This window comes from Pinus tabuliformis, chromosome 7 (genome assembly GCF_031772625.1).
Source record: "Pinus tabuliformis cultivar Carrire ecotype Pingquan chromosome 7, CPIR1, whole genome shotgun sequence".
In the NCBI taxonomy this organism is placed as follows: domain Eukaryota; kingdom Viridiplantae; phylum Streptophyta; class Pinopsida; order Pinales; family Pinaceae; genus Pinus; species Pinus tabuliformis.
Window position 1 is genome coordinate 1,265,735,625 of NC_142293.1, and position 16,018 is coordinate 1,265,751,642.

At 41.9% G+C, this 16,018-nt stretch overlaps 1 protein-coding gene across 1 annotated transcript in view; it reads left to right on the forward strand.

The window, feature by feature from the left end:
- Window positions 1–16,018, forward strand: part of LOC149252027 (tRNA/rRNA methyltransferase (SpoU) family protein) — a 425,400-nt gene that overhangs the window by 402,201 nt on the left and 7,181 nt on the right. Inside the window, 3 exon segments of the mRNA XM_089459645.1 lie at window positions 4,508–4,613; window positions 4,731–4,790; window positions 4,899–5,190. Of these exon segments, the coding sequence (XP_089315771.1) occupies window positions 4,508–4,613; window positions 4,731–4,790; window positions 4,899–5,190 (458 nt within the window).

Genomic DNA, 16,018 nt, shown 5'->3' on the forward strand with positions numbered 1-16,018 from the left:
TAGTAGTAGGAGGCCCTGACCCTGCCTCTGCACCTAATGTCAAATAATGAGTGCTAGGTATGGGGTTGTACTCTCCTATATCTATAGCAGATGGTGTTGATGCTGATGCTCCCGCAGTGTCCTCCTCCTCCTCCTCCTGCTCCTCTAAGTGCTGCTGCTCCTCTGACTCTGAGTCCTCCTCTTGTTGCCCCTGCTCTAATGGATCATCTGCCACTGGCTCTAACCATGAAGGTGACTCCTCCAAGAAGGGCTCCTCAGACTCCACCCTCCATGGAGACAATACATCAATATTGTCTAAACTAAGTCACATGACACGAGGACACGAGACATGGAGGACACGTAAATACATGGATAAAAAACTATATTTTGGTATATATATATATATATATATATATATACCAAAATATAGTTTTTTATCCATATTAAATTGCAGGTTGCAGCTTATCTAATCAAATTAAAATATAATTACTTCTCAAAGTTCATAGTTCACTTCAAAAAAATAAATAGAATCAAAATTTACTATTTAGAAATTAGAATGTGATATGCTTGGTCTTGATTCTTGAATATTCAATGTTCATTGTTCATGTACAACTTACAAGCACATAAGAAAATAACTAAAGTCTAATCCTATTGATTTCCTCTGCCCCTCTTGTGAGAAAATGCCACAGCTTTCCCTTTCCCTCTAGATGTAGATGCTAGTGCTGGTGGAGTTGGCAGTGGAGTTTGCTATGCTCTAGAAGTTGAAGAACTAGAAGTAGGAGCTATAGGAGGTAGACCATGTCCTCTACTAGTGGCAGGGGTAGCCCGGGCAGGTGGTATCACCTGGAAACATTACAATCTCCCAATCCTAAAATCCTAAAAAACTGATAAGTCTGCTGCATTTTGAATGAAATCTAAAATTCTACTTTCTCCATATGAAATCCAATGAGGCCGGAACCACTCTCAAACATCCTGAGTCATTTCATGGTAATGTTAAAAATTTAAGTAAAATGATGAAAATGAAGATTAAGGAGAATGGCACTTTTACTTTAAGAATTTAACATTACCATGAATAGCATATCAATACTAGGGCCTAGAACGTTCAAACCCTCCTTGGCAGCATCCACATAGCTCTCCCCTTCCTTCTCCAGCAATCAGAAATGAAAATGATATGAAAAAAAACCAAAATCGGATATTTATAGGCTGTGCAAAAAAATTTTACAGTCACCGGGCGATATTTTCGATTGTCGCGCGATATTTTCCGAAATATCGGCGATATTTCGGAAATCGCGCGATATTTTCCGAAAATATCGTGCGACATTTCGGAAATCGCGCGATATTTTCAAAAGCCGAAAATATCGCGATATTTTGTAGGCGATATATCGGCTCGCCGAAAATATCGCGATATTTCCGAATATCGCCGATATCTCGGCGATATTATCAACACTGATTGTGACTATTGGATTAATAAAGTACAAATGCACACAAAGGAAACACACTATAAGCACACTTTAACATAATATTACATTGGACCAAGTTCACCTTAACCAACTCCTAGTGTCTAAATGGGCTAAAATCTCCTCTCAAGAGCAACTTGGGATGGGATTGAAGGATTTACAGTGTCAAAAGGAGAGGGGAGGCATTAAAGCCTATCCTATAACCTTATTGATAATTATATGATCACCTAACATTGATTGAAATTTTACAAATTTCGCATCTGTGAAGGACTTTGTGAAAATGTCAACAACTTGGTTATTTTTTTGGCAATAGAGCTCTTAAAGGGTGCAGTTCTAAAGAAGCTTCTAAATGAGGTGCATGTGTAACTCAATATGTTTACTACGCTAATGTTGAATGAGCTCCTTCGTGAGCTGAATGCCACTTTCATTGTCATACCAGAGAGTGATTGGATGTTGTTGGTAGAATCCAAACATTGAAAGGATTTGTTCAAGCCAAAGAACTTCTTGATTTGCATGAATTATTGTTCGATACTCAACTTCTATAGAAGAAAGGGAAAGGGAATTTTGTTTCTTGCAAGCTTTAGAGACAAATCTAGAATGAAGGTTGAAGACATAACCTATAACAAACTTTTGATCATCAAGGTCACTAGACCAATTAGAATATGTAAAACCAACTAACTGAATAGTTCTCCTTGAACTATGTTGTATGTTAAATTGAATTGTACTATGGATATAGTGAAGCATTTACATGTTTCTTCCCCATGGATTTCATATGATTTTTGCATGTATCAGGCAAAAACACCACAAACAAAGGAGATGCTAGGTAAAGTATGAGTTAAGTACAAAACATTGCCAGCTAATTGATGGTAAAAGTTGGCATCCACTTTGGGTGAGGTGCAGGTAGTAGAAAGTTTAACTCTAGACTTGAGGGGCACAAATAGGAGGTTGTAATTGATGTTTTGTGTCCATGGTGATCCATACCTCAAACCTTCCATCTCCATGTATCCACATCCCATCTTTGGATTCATTTATATCTGTCACCAATATTTGTTCTATGTTTTCCTCATCGATGAGTAGGAGCCTAGAAACTTTGCCCTAAGAGGTCGATGCAACATAAATAAAGGAGAAATCATGAGCCATATGTTAAATTGTAGAAGATTGGAAGGGATAAATAAAAGTGCGTGGACAAAAGCCTAGCCTGAGCTCATCTTCGGATTCATTTATATCTGTCACCAATATTTGTTCCATGTTTTCCTCATCGATGAGAATGGGCCTAGAAACTTTGCCCTAAGAGGTCGATGCAACATAAAGAAAGGACAAATCATGAGCCATATGTTAAAATGTAGAAGATTGGAAGGGATAAATGAAAGCACGTGGACAAAAGCCTAGCTTGAGCTCTACCCCTATCATGAGCTCTCATGCAATTCCTGGCCAAAATATGATCTATCCAAATGGAAGGGATTTCGAATTTCCCAACCTCAATGAGCAAGGAAAGACTTATCTTTAAGGGCATCAATGATGAATCATTGAAAGCTTGTAACCCAAGCTATATGTGAAAAATAATGATGAAAAAGGCACACAAAATGGGTGGTAAAAATGGGTTGAGGAAAAGGGGTAACTCAAGCCCCATGATTTTTCCATCATCTCAATATAATGCTCAAGGATGTTGTGCATTTCATAGCACAAAGCAGTGGCATCCTCCATGAAGTAAACCCCATATAATGTCATTGATCTCTTATACCTACTGTTTGATGGGTTGGCCTAGGAACTATTCCCCCCCTTAGGGTTGGAAGCACATAATAGGGCCTTGTGATAATCCTCCCATAGCTATGCAAGGTAACTTGTTTACAAATCATAAGCTTGGAAAACATTTGTGATGATGCTTGTGAGAAGTACTTTGATGCCTTTAGCATGAATATGGCCCACTCTAATACACTTATGGCTTTGTGCAACTATGATGTTGATCTCAATTGTTTTTGTGAGTATGTTGCTAGATATTTGCTCCCAGCTACAATTGCCATCCCTCAAGGGATTTTATGATGCTTCTCTAGGTAGTCAGAGAGGACATATAGCTCCACTTGATGACTCCATTGGGCACTTCGACCTAGGACATTGATCACTTATTGAGGTGACCACAATGATTTGACATGGTGAGCTTGATTTTCTTCTTGTTGGTATCCATTTTTTCTCCATGGGCATTTTTTTGCAGGTTTATTCATCCATTTTCTGTTGTAGACAATGACATTATATAGTGAGCACCATTTTAGCATGCTACTTTTTATTTTCAAATTTTAATGGCTTGAAGGTACTCTCATAAATCCTGGCTTATAAATCAATGATGACCCAAAATTTCAAAATTTTTATTGTCGATGATTAAAACTTTGTAAATATTAGAACTTCAATGCCCAGTAATGATATTGTTGGTTTCTCTTGACCCTTAATCTAAGTTGAACGAAACATGGAAACATGTGGAAGTGCCAAAATGGGTACTGTTGGAAACGTGACAGCCCCAAAATGGATGGTCATATATATGTTCAAAATAAACTTCATAATTAAAATATGTCATTTGTAAAAATAAACTTAAAGATTAAAAGCGGGGTTCATATATTTTTATGTCATGCTGAATGGATTGCTCTTAATGTGGCTTGTTCTTTTGACTTTTTATATTTTAATTGTTCTTTTTCCTTTTCTTTTAGCTTGGAAACCATATTTTGTGTGTTTTGTGAAATTCCTTCTAATTTTGCTTGGAGATTTTTTTTTTAATGCTACAAGAAAACCATCCATCCAGAATTTCTCTCTACTCTGCCGGAATTTAATATCATTTTGAAAATTTGCGGCAATGATTCTGTCAGTATATGGAATATACTCTTTGCTTTAATGTTCACAATTTAATTTTAGGAAGTTTTATGTAATACGAGCAAACAAGAAAAACTATGGAAGGGACCTTTTTCATTACATTTCGGGTGACTAGGTTGTGCTGTGCTTTATGTTTCCTTCCTGAAGCTTGATTAATTCTCACAAAAAGTCTATGTAATCAAAGATTCATCTTATAGTTCATTATGTTTCTGTAGGTTGAGATCTTCAGTGGAGAAACACTTGGATCTATTTGATCCTGTTGCTTCAGCAACACCACGGGGAATATTCTGTTTCAAAAATGGCGATACTGACCCATCTATTGTATGTAGTTCATTGCAAAGTTTGGTTAACCATAGAGTATAATTTTTGTTTGGACACTCATTTATTACTGCAAGTATCATATAAATTCCAAAGGAACATTTTCTACTTGCTGTGCAGGAGCTCCCTTTTGAGTGTGTTCCAGTTTCTATTGTAGAGCATGTCATAGACTTTCTCAATGTACGTGTTTTCTTTTCTGTAATTTCATTAAGTGCATCCTACGCAGTGCAACCTTTTTTACATGGCATGTGGTTATATGGTAATGTGTATATATTATATTGTTCTCAGGAGGTCAGAGGGGAGCTGCGAGTTGCCATGGAAGAAGATGCGGTGAATCTTAAGAATGAAGAACTTAGAAGCACGACCAACCGTGACAATCCATATTCAGACATGCAGGAAGGAAATGCTAAGCTTAGTAAAATTACTGGTAGTGATTCATCTTGCATAATGGATGTGTTCTCTGGCTCCATTGACGATTCTCTGGATTTTCAGAAGAAAATCCTTTCTCATAGGTTTGATGAAAGCATCAATACCAAATTGTCAACGTCTGGAAAAAATGCGAATGGTTTTACACTAGCAGGTTTGCACAAATCTTTAGAATGTGAATGTAAAGATTCCATTATTCAGTTTCTTTGTTTTGCAAAATTTGTGAGATTCATGTATCATGCAAGTATTGTCATTTTTTAAATGATATTTATTCTCTCATTCATATTATGTAATAATCCAAACGAAATATTCTGCGGAAATCCAACAAAACCAAAATTACTTCATAAAAATTACCATTTATTTAACAGAACATTGCCATTTAAAAATATAACCAATAGAATACAGCAAATTAACAAAAAGATGAGCAGGAACAATCTCAAATTTTATTCTAATAGAAAACTGGGGTTTACACACTAATACAACAAAATCTCTGAGATGGAAAACTGACCTCAAGAATTTGCTCCAATGTTGTGCTGGCCCTCCAAAATGAACTGAAATACCACCGCTAAGTTCTCTTGTGAATTCTAGATGAATTCACCAAGGGGAGATGGGTACTCGCCCAATCCCACTGAATCACCCGAGGGTTTTCGTCCTAGGGCTACTGAAGTAGAGAATTGGGTTCTGACACCTTTCATACAAGAAGATTAAATCCCAGATGTCCTCCAATGGCCACCTCCTCCTCTTTTATAAATTTGATTGACCTTGCTAGAACCTCCTATTTTATTATTATTTTAATCATTGAGCACATTTCTCTCTTTAATTAAAATATTCTTTTAATGTGGGAAAATGGTAAATTGACCATGCCTCCTTAGGTAACTGAAAATCACTTCTAACCATCCCATCCTGTAGATCTTCTTGACCTGGTTCCAATGAGCTATTACACTAAGGTGTTCCATCAAGTATTCCTCTTGGAATGTCACCTTAAGTGTAATTAATTGTGTTAGGCCCATAAATAACCGTATATCTCGAAAGTTGTCAAAATGCAAGGGTACAAAAGGAAAGTTGTGCAGATGATGGAATATGCCAAGTGAATGCCATCAAATCCCATAGAAACTCCTCAAAACCCCATGAAACATCTCCAAAAGCCCTTGGGCCCACTAATGAAGTAAAGTTGCACCTGTGACCTGTCTGCCTCCAACCCTGAAAGTCCATCCATAAGGAACCCCAGAAAAATGAACAACACAAATCCTCTCGCCCCAAGATTGCTTGCCCTCAAGCAATCCAAACCTGTGGACAAGCCTGGTGGCCCAATGCAACTGAGACCCAATGCTCGGATCCCATACAAAGCACTGGGTGACTCTATGCTTTTGTGTCAACACACCATGAACGGGCCGCTCAATGCCCGGATCCCAGACCAATCTCTAACTGAAGCTGTCATCAACCAATCCTCCTGGATCCCAATGCTACGAAGGAAAAGCATGAACTGTCCATGGCAACTACTGTGCTATAGCTCCAACTATGAATGTTGCTCTATTAATCGCATACCAACTCATTACCTTTCTCCAGTCCAACCCTTCGCATAGGCCAAGGTCGGCCCCGCTATGTAGATGTAGGCTTGAAGTGTTGGAAAGATGTTGGCCCACCTCCCTCTGCCAGCTGGAGCACATAGTACTCATGTCTGAGGGTCCCTACTGCATTATGCCCCTAATTAAGAATATCATGCCACCAATAGGATACCAACTCATGATTTCTCACCAATCCATCTCGTGGGAAGGATCAGATGCATGTGTACCTGTATATGGCACGGGTCCACTGTGTTGTACCATGCTCAATTCCTGCAACTCTACCCAACCAATCAACTAGATATGTCTAGGAATCCTTGCGTCTCTCCCTATAAGTGGGCAACCCTTGCTGCTAGCCCTGTCTATGTACTCCTGGAGAGGGCTGCGACCAGGAAATACAAGGCAGAAATGGTGAAGGCAAACTGTATGATCCTCGACGGAGTGAAGGATCATGTAGTCTGTCATATCGCTTTCAAAGGGACTTCTAAGGAGATGTGGGATGTGTTGTCTACGCTGTATCAGGGATCTTTCGAGCAACAAAAGATGTACTTAGAACAGAAGTTGAGATCTGCTCAGATGCAGAAGTGGGAGCACGTAGATTCGTTCCTCACAAAGCTTCAGGAAACCCAAGATGAGTTATTAGCTGTGGGGTCCACACCTCAAGATTCCGAGTTGGTTAGACTGGCCCTCAATTCTATCTTAGATGAGTGACAAGTCTTTGTCCAGAGTATCCTGTGTAGGGCGACTTTGCTGAATTGGGATGAGATGTGGGCAGCTCTCAAGCAAGAGAAGTTGAGGAGAGACTTGGTCAAGTGTAAACTTGACGGAAGCAGCAACGGTGGGTTGAAGCCCAAAGAGGAGAATGAGAATGCAGCTCTTGCATCGAAGGGGCAGCGGAGACGTAAGAAGGATGTCTCAAAGATAAAGTGCTTAAGGTTTGGTGAAATGGGTCACTATGCAACACAGTGTCCTCTCAAGAAGAAGGACAAAGATGAGAAGTACGATCCGCAGGTTGCACTGGCGAAGATCAAGGAGTTTTCCATGACAGCTGAGATAATTCCAGGAGGGAGGTGGGTTGATTTGGAGTTGTAGTTCGAAAGACTACACATGGGCAGGATCCTTGAGGAGCCCACCTCTTGAATCAGAACCTTGCTACAGGAGCCTAGTTTTGTGGTAGTAGGATGGACTAACGTTGGATGGTGCCGAGGAGTGTCAGAGAGATAGTTGCAGTGGCTAGGAACGCCAGAGACTAAACAACGCAAAGAAGAGTTGGCAATAGTGGAGATGGCACAAAGCAGAGGTCAGCAACAATGCTGAAAGTTCAGGGGGTCAACGTAGAGACTAGTAGTAGTCAGGTTTTAGCATTCATATGGTATCATACTAAACATAGTTAGTTCAGTAATTTGGGATGTTTTTCCATTGTTGATGCAGTAGCAACAGCAGTTTGCAGTGCAAGAGCAATGGGCAGTGCCAGTGCCAGCAACAACACAGATGCAGAAATTCAGAGGGAGTTGCAGTACAAATGTAGGGTTGATAGTGGCAAGGTCAGCAACAATAGAGTTGTAGCATTTGTGCAGCAATTGATGGACAACATGCTAGACATCAACAACGCAGAAGGAGATGTTACAGAACAGAGTGATGCTTCAGTAGGTTGCATTGCTAGAGCGCATTCCTCACTAAGAGGGAGTGTTGATTTCTGGTAGCATCGAATGTGCTCTAAGTTTCAAATTTTGCAGGGAGGCTTAGGCACATGTATTCCAAAGAACCCAGAAAGCGTTTTGGGAATTCCACCCAAAAACAATTTTATTAAAATAATTAATTATTTTGAAAGGAACCCTAAGTCTAAACTTAGAAAAATAAAATAATTAATGGGTATTAATCTAACTGTGGGTGTAACTTCTAGAAGAAGATGAGGATCAAGCAGAAATGATCTTAGCCATTGATTAGCTTTTAATCTAGGCCGTTGAATGTCAACGAGGAGATTATTTAAGGAAGCTTGAGGGTCACTTGGAACACACACACACAGAGATCAAGAAGATCGAATTTCTCAGAGAGGGCAGCGCAACAATTGTTAGAGGAGTGATGGAAGAGATCTCTTGCAACGAGGGGCAGAGATAGTATCCGGAAGAAGGAAGTTTTCCTGGGCGAGAGAGTACAAAGCAGAGAGGGAAGAATTGCGTCCAGAGAGAGGCAGACGCTGGCCCACCCAGAGCTGATGCAGTGGCAGCATAGGCCTTAGAGGGAGATCAAATTCCTGCTGAGGAAATCGAGTTTCAGAAGCCGAGAGCCGAGTTGGGAGACTGGGAGGTAGAGATTCAGTTTTTCCAGCCAGTAGAGGGTTCAGAGAAGGAGCAATGTGCTACCCAGCAGGGGTGACGGAGGATATGAGGGTCATTATTTATATTAATGTCTTGAGTTGAGAGGGTCCTCAACAAGTGAACGTTGGAGGGATTTTAGGAGCAAAAAAAATTATTAATTATTGACTATTCAATGACCACAACCAATTATGAGTGCCATGCCACAACCCCATAGGGTTTTAGCCCACTAATTGGGGTTACTAGCTTCAAACACAGATAACTCTCAAACCGTGAAGAACTAGGAGTCATACCATATATCAACATAGATCCTTCCCTGATCTCAATTGGAGATCATTGACTCCAACTGGCATAGTCTAAAACCTGGATGAAGAAAGCGGGGTCATAGAATGTATCATTTGTACTGCTTTATTATTGGGGTTGGGTATAGGTTGAACAGGCAGCAGAGAAGGTCGAAACGGTGGAGGTAATGGTAATGGTGGCATAGGTTGACTCAACTGAGGTAATGATGGTTGAGGCATTGGGTAAGGTGCATATGTAGGAGGGTATGATTGCATAGGTGCATGATAGGAATTATGTGGATGATATGAATGGTTTGGCCCTCTCCATCCTTGTTGCCAAGATTGGGAGGGTTGTCCATATTGATATTGATTCCCCTACTGCCAATGTTGAGAGTGACCAGTGTTAGGATAGGAATATGAATGTGCATTATAACCAAAAAAATGTGGTGGAGATTCAGGAACCATACCTGCACTTACCTGAGGCCAATTCCTTCTTGCTCCCATAGCATGCAATGATTCGGCTTTAGGTTGTCCCCCCTCCAATACAGCTTTTAGCCCAGGTATAGAGGGACATTTATCCGTATGATGGTTATCTGCACAAATTGCACATTTATTAGTTTCTTTAATATCTGGAGGACATTCTCTTAAAGGATGCTTTCTTCTACATTTAGGACAGAAAATAGACAATATCTCTTGCTCTTCTACAAGTTTCTGTTGAAACTTCAAAGAATCTATTTGTTTACTAACAATATTCATTATTTCAATTTTCATATTGTCCATTTTGTTTTGTAATCCAATAATCATAGCATCAGTAGATTCGGTTTTTCTGTTTTTATTCCGAATTCCTTTACCGGAGCTATATTGATTGATCAATGACAACCTTGTCTTCTTAGAAGGTGTCACCACTGCTCTTCATATTACCCAAAACAAAGATCTCCAAAGGTCACCTCATGATGGCTTCAATGCATCATGATCTCCAAGGGTGTCTCCAAGACGTCAATTAATGCTTGGTGATACCTCAAGATGTCTTCAATCAGTTGTCCCAAGAAACGTCTTCAGTAGTCTACCCCAATATACTCTTCAAGAGTTCTCAATAAGCTGCTACAATAAACAATCTTCAAAGCTGCAAGCACAAACTCCAAATACTCCTTTGTTCAAGGTTCCAAACGCTCCCAAATATGTGACTGTCCAACTCTTTAAGTGTAATTTTTCAACTGACTGTAATGCTTCCAAATATGTGTAATTCTTCAAATATGTGACTGTTCAACTGTTTTAGTTAAGGCTTCAAGCCTTCACTGTTGTTGTTTTCACAGAAATGCAAGCTTTCACCGAGCCTTCATAGATTTGGTGTGTCAAACCACAAGACTGTCATATCTGAGCTCACTGTAGTTAAGGATCCAAAGTGTATTATTCACTTTTCAAATATTTCACTCCTCCAAATGAGCTTTTGTAGCTACAAGAACACAGTCCTTTACTGGTCAACAATTTGGTGACTATTCTCACTAATTTCTGAGTTGTGATGACAGTCCAAGCATGTCACAGAACCGAGCTACCAAGGGTATAACAACCCATAGGTCCGAGGCACTTGTAGGTCTGGTCTGAGCCTCCACAAATGATTCCACAGGTTGCTGTAGCTCTTACTGTTCTAACTAGTCTGAGGCTCTATGCAAATGATTGTTCATCAACCGAATTGTAATCTCTCCAAAGGCTAGATATTACACAGGTAGATTGTCCACTATTTCGAGGGTATGATCACAGAACCGAGCCCATCACTGATCTATAATCCGAGTTTTCCACTGAGATACTACACAAAGCTAGTCCAGTTCACCAAAACTGAGCTTCAAAAATGAGTAGGCCAGTCTGGAAGAATGCCCCCGCGGGTTTTAGACGTATCCCTCCACAGGTAGCTGTCTGAGCCCTTAAAACAGAACTATCAAGATGACTGGTTACAGTTCTGAGTCGTTATTCCTAGCCTCTTATCCACAGATTCGAGCCTGAGGTCTGTCCTCCACAAGTAGTTGTCCAAGCCTGAGGTCTGTCCTCCACAGGTAGCTGTCCAAGCCTGAGGTGAAACTGCCCACAGTTCGAACTTCTATTCACAACTCTTGTAAAAATCTCTGTTTTCCCACCCCGGTTTTCAGTTTCTCCTTATTTCTCCCATGTAGTTAAATGCCCATTTCCATAACCATACATTTAACAGACTAAAAAAAATAAATATTGCTGAAAACACAAATTCTGGAAATTTTTCAGAATGCTGGAAATTGCAGAATTAAAAATCAGCAATCAAAAACAGCCATTAAAACACATTAAAACACTGATATTTTTGGTCAACTTGACCCTGGAAAAACCCCCTACAACTCTTGGGGAAAACCAGTTTGAGAGCTCTTCTTTATTTCTGAAAATTGTCTTTTTACAGTGAGAATTATTCAGCAAAAAATCAGCAAGCAAATTTACAACTTATCTCATTTCCCGTGCCTCACAGCAATCTGGAAATTACAGCAAACAGGACAGCAATAAATGCTGTACGGCCTCCGTTTTGTGTGCAGAAAAATCAGCAAACTGCTCCTCGATTTTTGTGCAAAAATCTGCCTTTCACTATGTGCTGAATCAGCTGTACAAATCTGCTCAACTGCTGCCTTGGAATGTGTGCCAAGTTGCTGTCTCCTTCTCCTCCCTGCTCAGAAATCTCTCTTGCTCTCTTGCTCTCCTTCTCCCAATCTGCTCATGAAAGAATGAATGACCTTTTCCTCCTTTTCCTCCTTTAATATAACTCCAAGTGACTTTTGGGTGATCCAAGTGACTTTTGGGTGATCTCTAAATCCAATGGCTGAAATAGATTAAGATCAATGGCTGAGATTAAATGCTCATTTAAATCTCACTTTCTATTTTTTAATTCACCCCACTTTAATAAAGACCCACTTAGTCATTTATTTCCAAAGTCACTTTTTCTTTCTAATTTTTCATTTACTTTATAAAAGTTACTTTAAAATTAGACTTAGTAACTTTATCACTTAAAGTCACTTTTAAATTAGATTTAACTTTATAAAATTATAAAGTCACTTTAGGAGAAAAATTAAATTCTTTTGGACACTTTTCCCTAGGCCAAAGATCAAAGCCTAAGGGAACCACCTGTCCTCCGGTACCAAATTTCAACACTCCCTCTTACCGAGGAAGGTGTTCCTCACCACACCCATCTTGTCTCTGAAGTAGACATGCTTGCCCCGTGGTAAGGCTTTGGTAAGAATATCTGCAACCTGCTCATCAGTGGAAATATACTCAAGTTTCACAACTCCCTTCTGAACATAGTCTCTGATGAAATGATATCTGATCCCGATATGCTTTGACCTGTCATGAAATACTGGATTCTCCGTGAGTTTAATGCAACTCTGATTATCACAGTAAATCACTGAAGGTCTCAACGGCTGACCAAATAAGCCAAACAACACCTTGCGAAGCCAGATGGCCTCACAACTAGCTAGACTGGCTGCCATATACTCTGCTTCCGCTGAACTCAGTGCTACTGACTGCTGCTTCCGGCTGAACCATGACACTACTGCTAATCCCAACCCAAAACAACACCCTGAAGTGCTCTTCCTATCAGAAGCACAACCTGCCCAATCAGAATCAGTGTATCCTGCCAATCTCACTCCATCTCCCTGCCTGTAGTCCAGACCATAATCCACTGTCCCCTGCAAGTACCGCAAAATGTGTTTTGCAGCCACCCAGTGAACCTTCCTAGGCTCACACATAAACTGACTCATCGTGTTGACTGCAAAACAGATATCTGGTCTAGTGTTGACCAAATACATCAAGGAACCAATCAGCTGCCTGTACAATGTGGGATCCACCAACTCGCAATCCAAAGCATGAAGCTTCTTCCAGTTGGTGATCATCGGTGTCGACATGGGTCTACAATCCTCCATGTGGAATCTGCTAAGGATGTCCACAATATACTTCCCCTGCCCCAGGAAGAAATGCCCCTCCTCCTGCCACACCTCCAAACCCAAAAAGTAATGCATCAGGCCGATGTCCTTCATCTCAAACTCCGCCGCAAGATCTCTCTTGCAGTGCTCTATGAGTCTCTTTGCACCTATAATGATCAAGTCATCCACATACAGCACCAGAATGAGAGGCTCCTCACCAATCACAATAAAGTAAAGGTTTGGATCTGCCTCACTCTTTGTGAAACCCATCCCCTGCAAATATGTATCTATCCTGGAGTACCAAGCTCTGGGAGCTTGCTTCAGGCCATAAAGGGCCTTCTTCAATCTGCACACATGGGACTCCTTCCCATGCACCTCAAAGCCCTGTGGCTGCTCAATGTACACCTCCTCCTGTATGAAGCCATTGAGAAATGCGGTCTTCACATCCATCTGGTGGATCTTCCAACCCATCTCTGCTGCTATCGATATAATGGAGCGGATCGAAGTATATCGAGCCACAGGAGCGAAGGTCTCCTCATAATCAACTCCCTCTACCTGGGAGAACCCTCTAGCCACAAACCTCGCTTTGAATTTCTCAATGCTGCCATCTGCAGCATGCTTTACCTTGTAAAGCCATCTGGAAGTAACCACGGATTTGCCCTCAGGCCTCGGCACCACCTCCCAAACATCATTCTTCATGATAGAAGAATACTCCTCCTGCATGGCCTCTCTCCAGACCTGCTGGCTGGCTGCCTCCTCATAGCTAGAAGGCTCAGAGTCAAGGATGCTGGTAACCATCGCCATATAGCTACAAAACCTCTCAGGTGGTCTACTCTCTCTGACCGGCCTCTTCGGCTCAGCAACAGATGTGGCATCTCTCAAGGTGTCCTGAAGCCTCTTGGGCTTCCTCTTCCCTGAGCATGCTTCTCCCATAGGAGAATGAAACTCCTCCTCCTCATCACCATCAGTAGCCTGAACTCCTGACTGTCTGTCTGCTGTCCTCCTGCCTGCACCTGAACCTGTAGAAGCTGAGGTACCGTGTGAACTGTCCATCAGTGGACTCCCTAGTGAACTGCTCTGTGAACTGCTCTACATGCTGCCCGGAGCACCACCCCTCTGGCTCGATGAGCCACTGCTCACTGACAGACCTGACATCCTCATAGATGTACCTCCTGATCCTTTTGATCCCTGCCCACTGGATCCCTGCGACTGACTCAACTGCTGTTGAGGGTCTCGCTGATCCAGATACTCTAACTCCCGTGACCTCCTAAAGGCCCTGTCCTCCTCGAACTTCACATCCCGTCTGACAACAACTCTCCTCTGTGCAGGAATGTAAATCCGAAAGGCCTTTGAGGTCTCACTGTAGCCCACAAAGATACCCTTCTCTGCGGTGGGCTCTAGTTTGGTCCTCTTCTCCTTGGGTATATAGGAGTATGTTATGCATCCAAAGATATGAAGATGACCAATATCAGGCTTCTTCCCAGAGAAAGCCTCCTCCGGAGTCATGTGCCCCAAGGCACGATGCGGACTCCTGTTCTGCAAGTAAACAGCTGTGTTGCAGGCTTCTGCCCACAAGAACAATGGCAACCCCTGATCATGTAACATGGCTTTGGCAGCCCCTATGATGGATCTGTTCTTCCTCTCTGCAACTCCGTTCTGCTGGGGGTTGTAAGGAACAGTGAACTCCCTCCTAATGCCTGCCTCCGCACAATAGTCAACAAACTCTCCAAGGGTGTACTCTCCTCCATTGTCCGACCTCAAGGACTTGATCTTTCGACCTGTCTGAGTCTCCACAAGAGCTCTGAACTCCTGAAACCGCTTGAAGACCTCACTCTTGGTCTTCAAAAAATAAATCCAGGTCCTCCTGGAGTGATCATCAATGAATAAAACATAGTACTCATATCCACTCAAGGAAACATGAGACATCCGACCGCTCACATCGGAATGAATCAAATCAAGTATCCCCGTCGCTCTGCTGTCACTGCTGGGAAAAGGGGATTTGGCAAACTTGCCCATCGCACAACCTCTGCAAGTATCAAAGTGATCAGTACTGAAATCTGGCACACCTGTAGTGATCTCCCGCAATGTCCTCAAGGCTCCATGATACATATGTCCCATCCTGCGGTGCCAAATCTCACACAGCTCAGAACTGCTAGCTCTGCTGTCGGTACTACTGCTCAATGCCAAAAGGGGTTGGAATGCAAACTTGTACACCTTTGCATGGCGTACACCTATCACTCTAGCTGAATCAGCTGGAGTGCCCCTGGGATACATCAACACCTGTCCTCCCCTGAACAGTACCTCATATCCTTTGTCCTCCAAAGCTAAGACGGATATGAGGTTCTTCCTCATCCCTGGCACATAAAGAACCTCTGACACCTTCAAGGGAGGTTTGGACTCCCTCTGAAATGTCACTGTCCCCACCCCGACTGCTCTAACAACTCTGTCATCACCGAGTACTACCTCGATATCAGTGCCACTCTCTGAAAGCTCTGAGAAGTACTCACAGACTCCTGTCATGTGACGTGAAGCCCCACTGTCCACATACCAGATACCTGTAGATGCTCCGCTAATCGAGGGAAAAGCATGCTCCCTCTAAACCTGTGTGGCAGGTGATCCTGCACTAGAGGACTCACACGTAGTGAACGCAAACTCCCGGTCAAAACGACCTGCAAAGTCCTCAATCTCTGCTGAAGCTGCCACGTCCTGGTTCTTCCCCTTCTTCTTCTTCTTCTCTGGACACACAATTGCATAGTGTCCCATCTTTTGACAATTCCAACACTTCACCTTGGAATAGTCCTTCTGTGTGTTCCCCTGTTTACCTTTACCTTTGCCTTTGCCTCCACCACCGCTTGTGGAAGCCTGCTTCTTCCCTTTGCCTTTCTTGCCTCCTGCCACCAG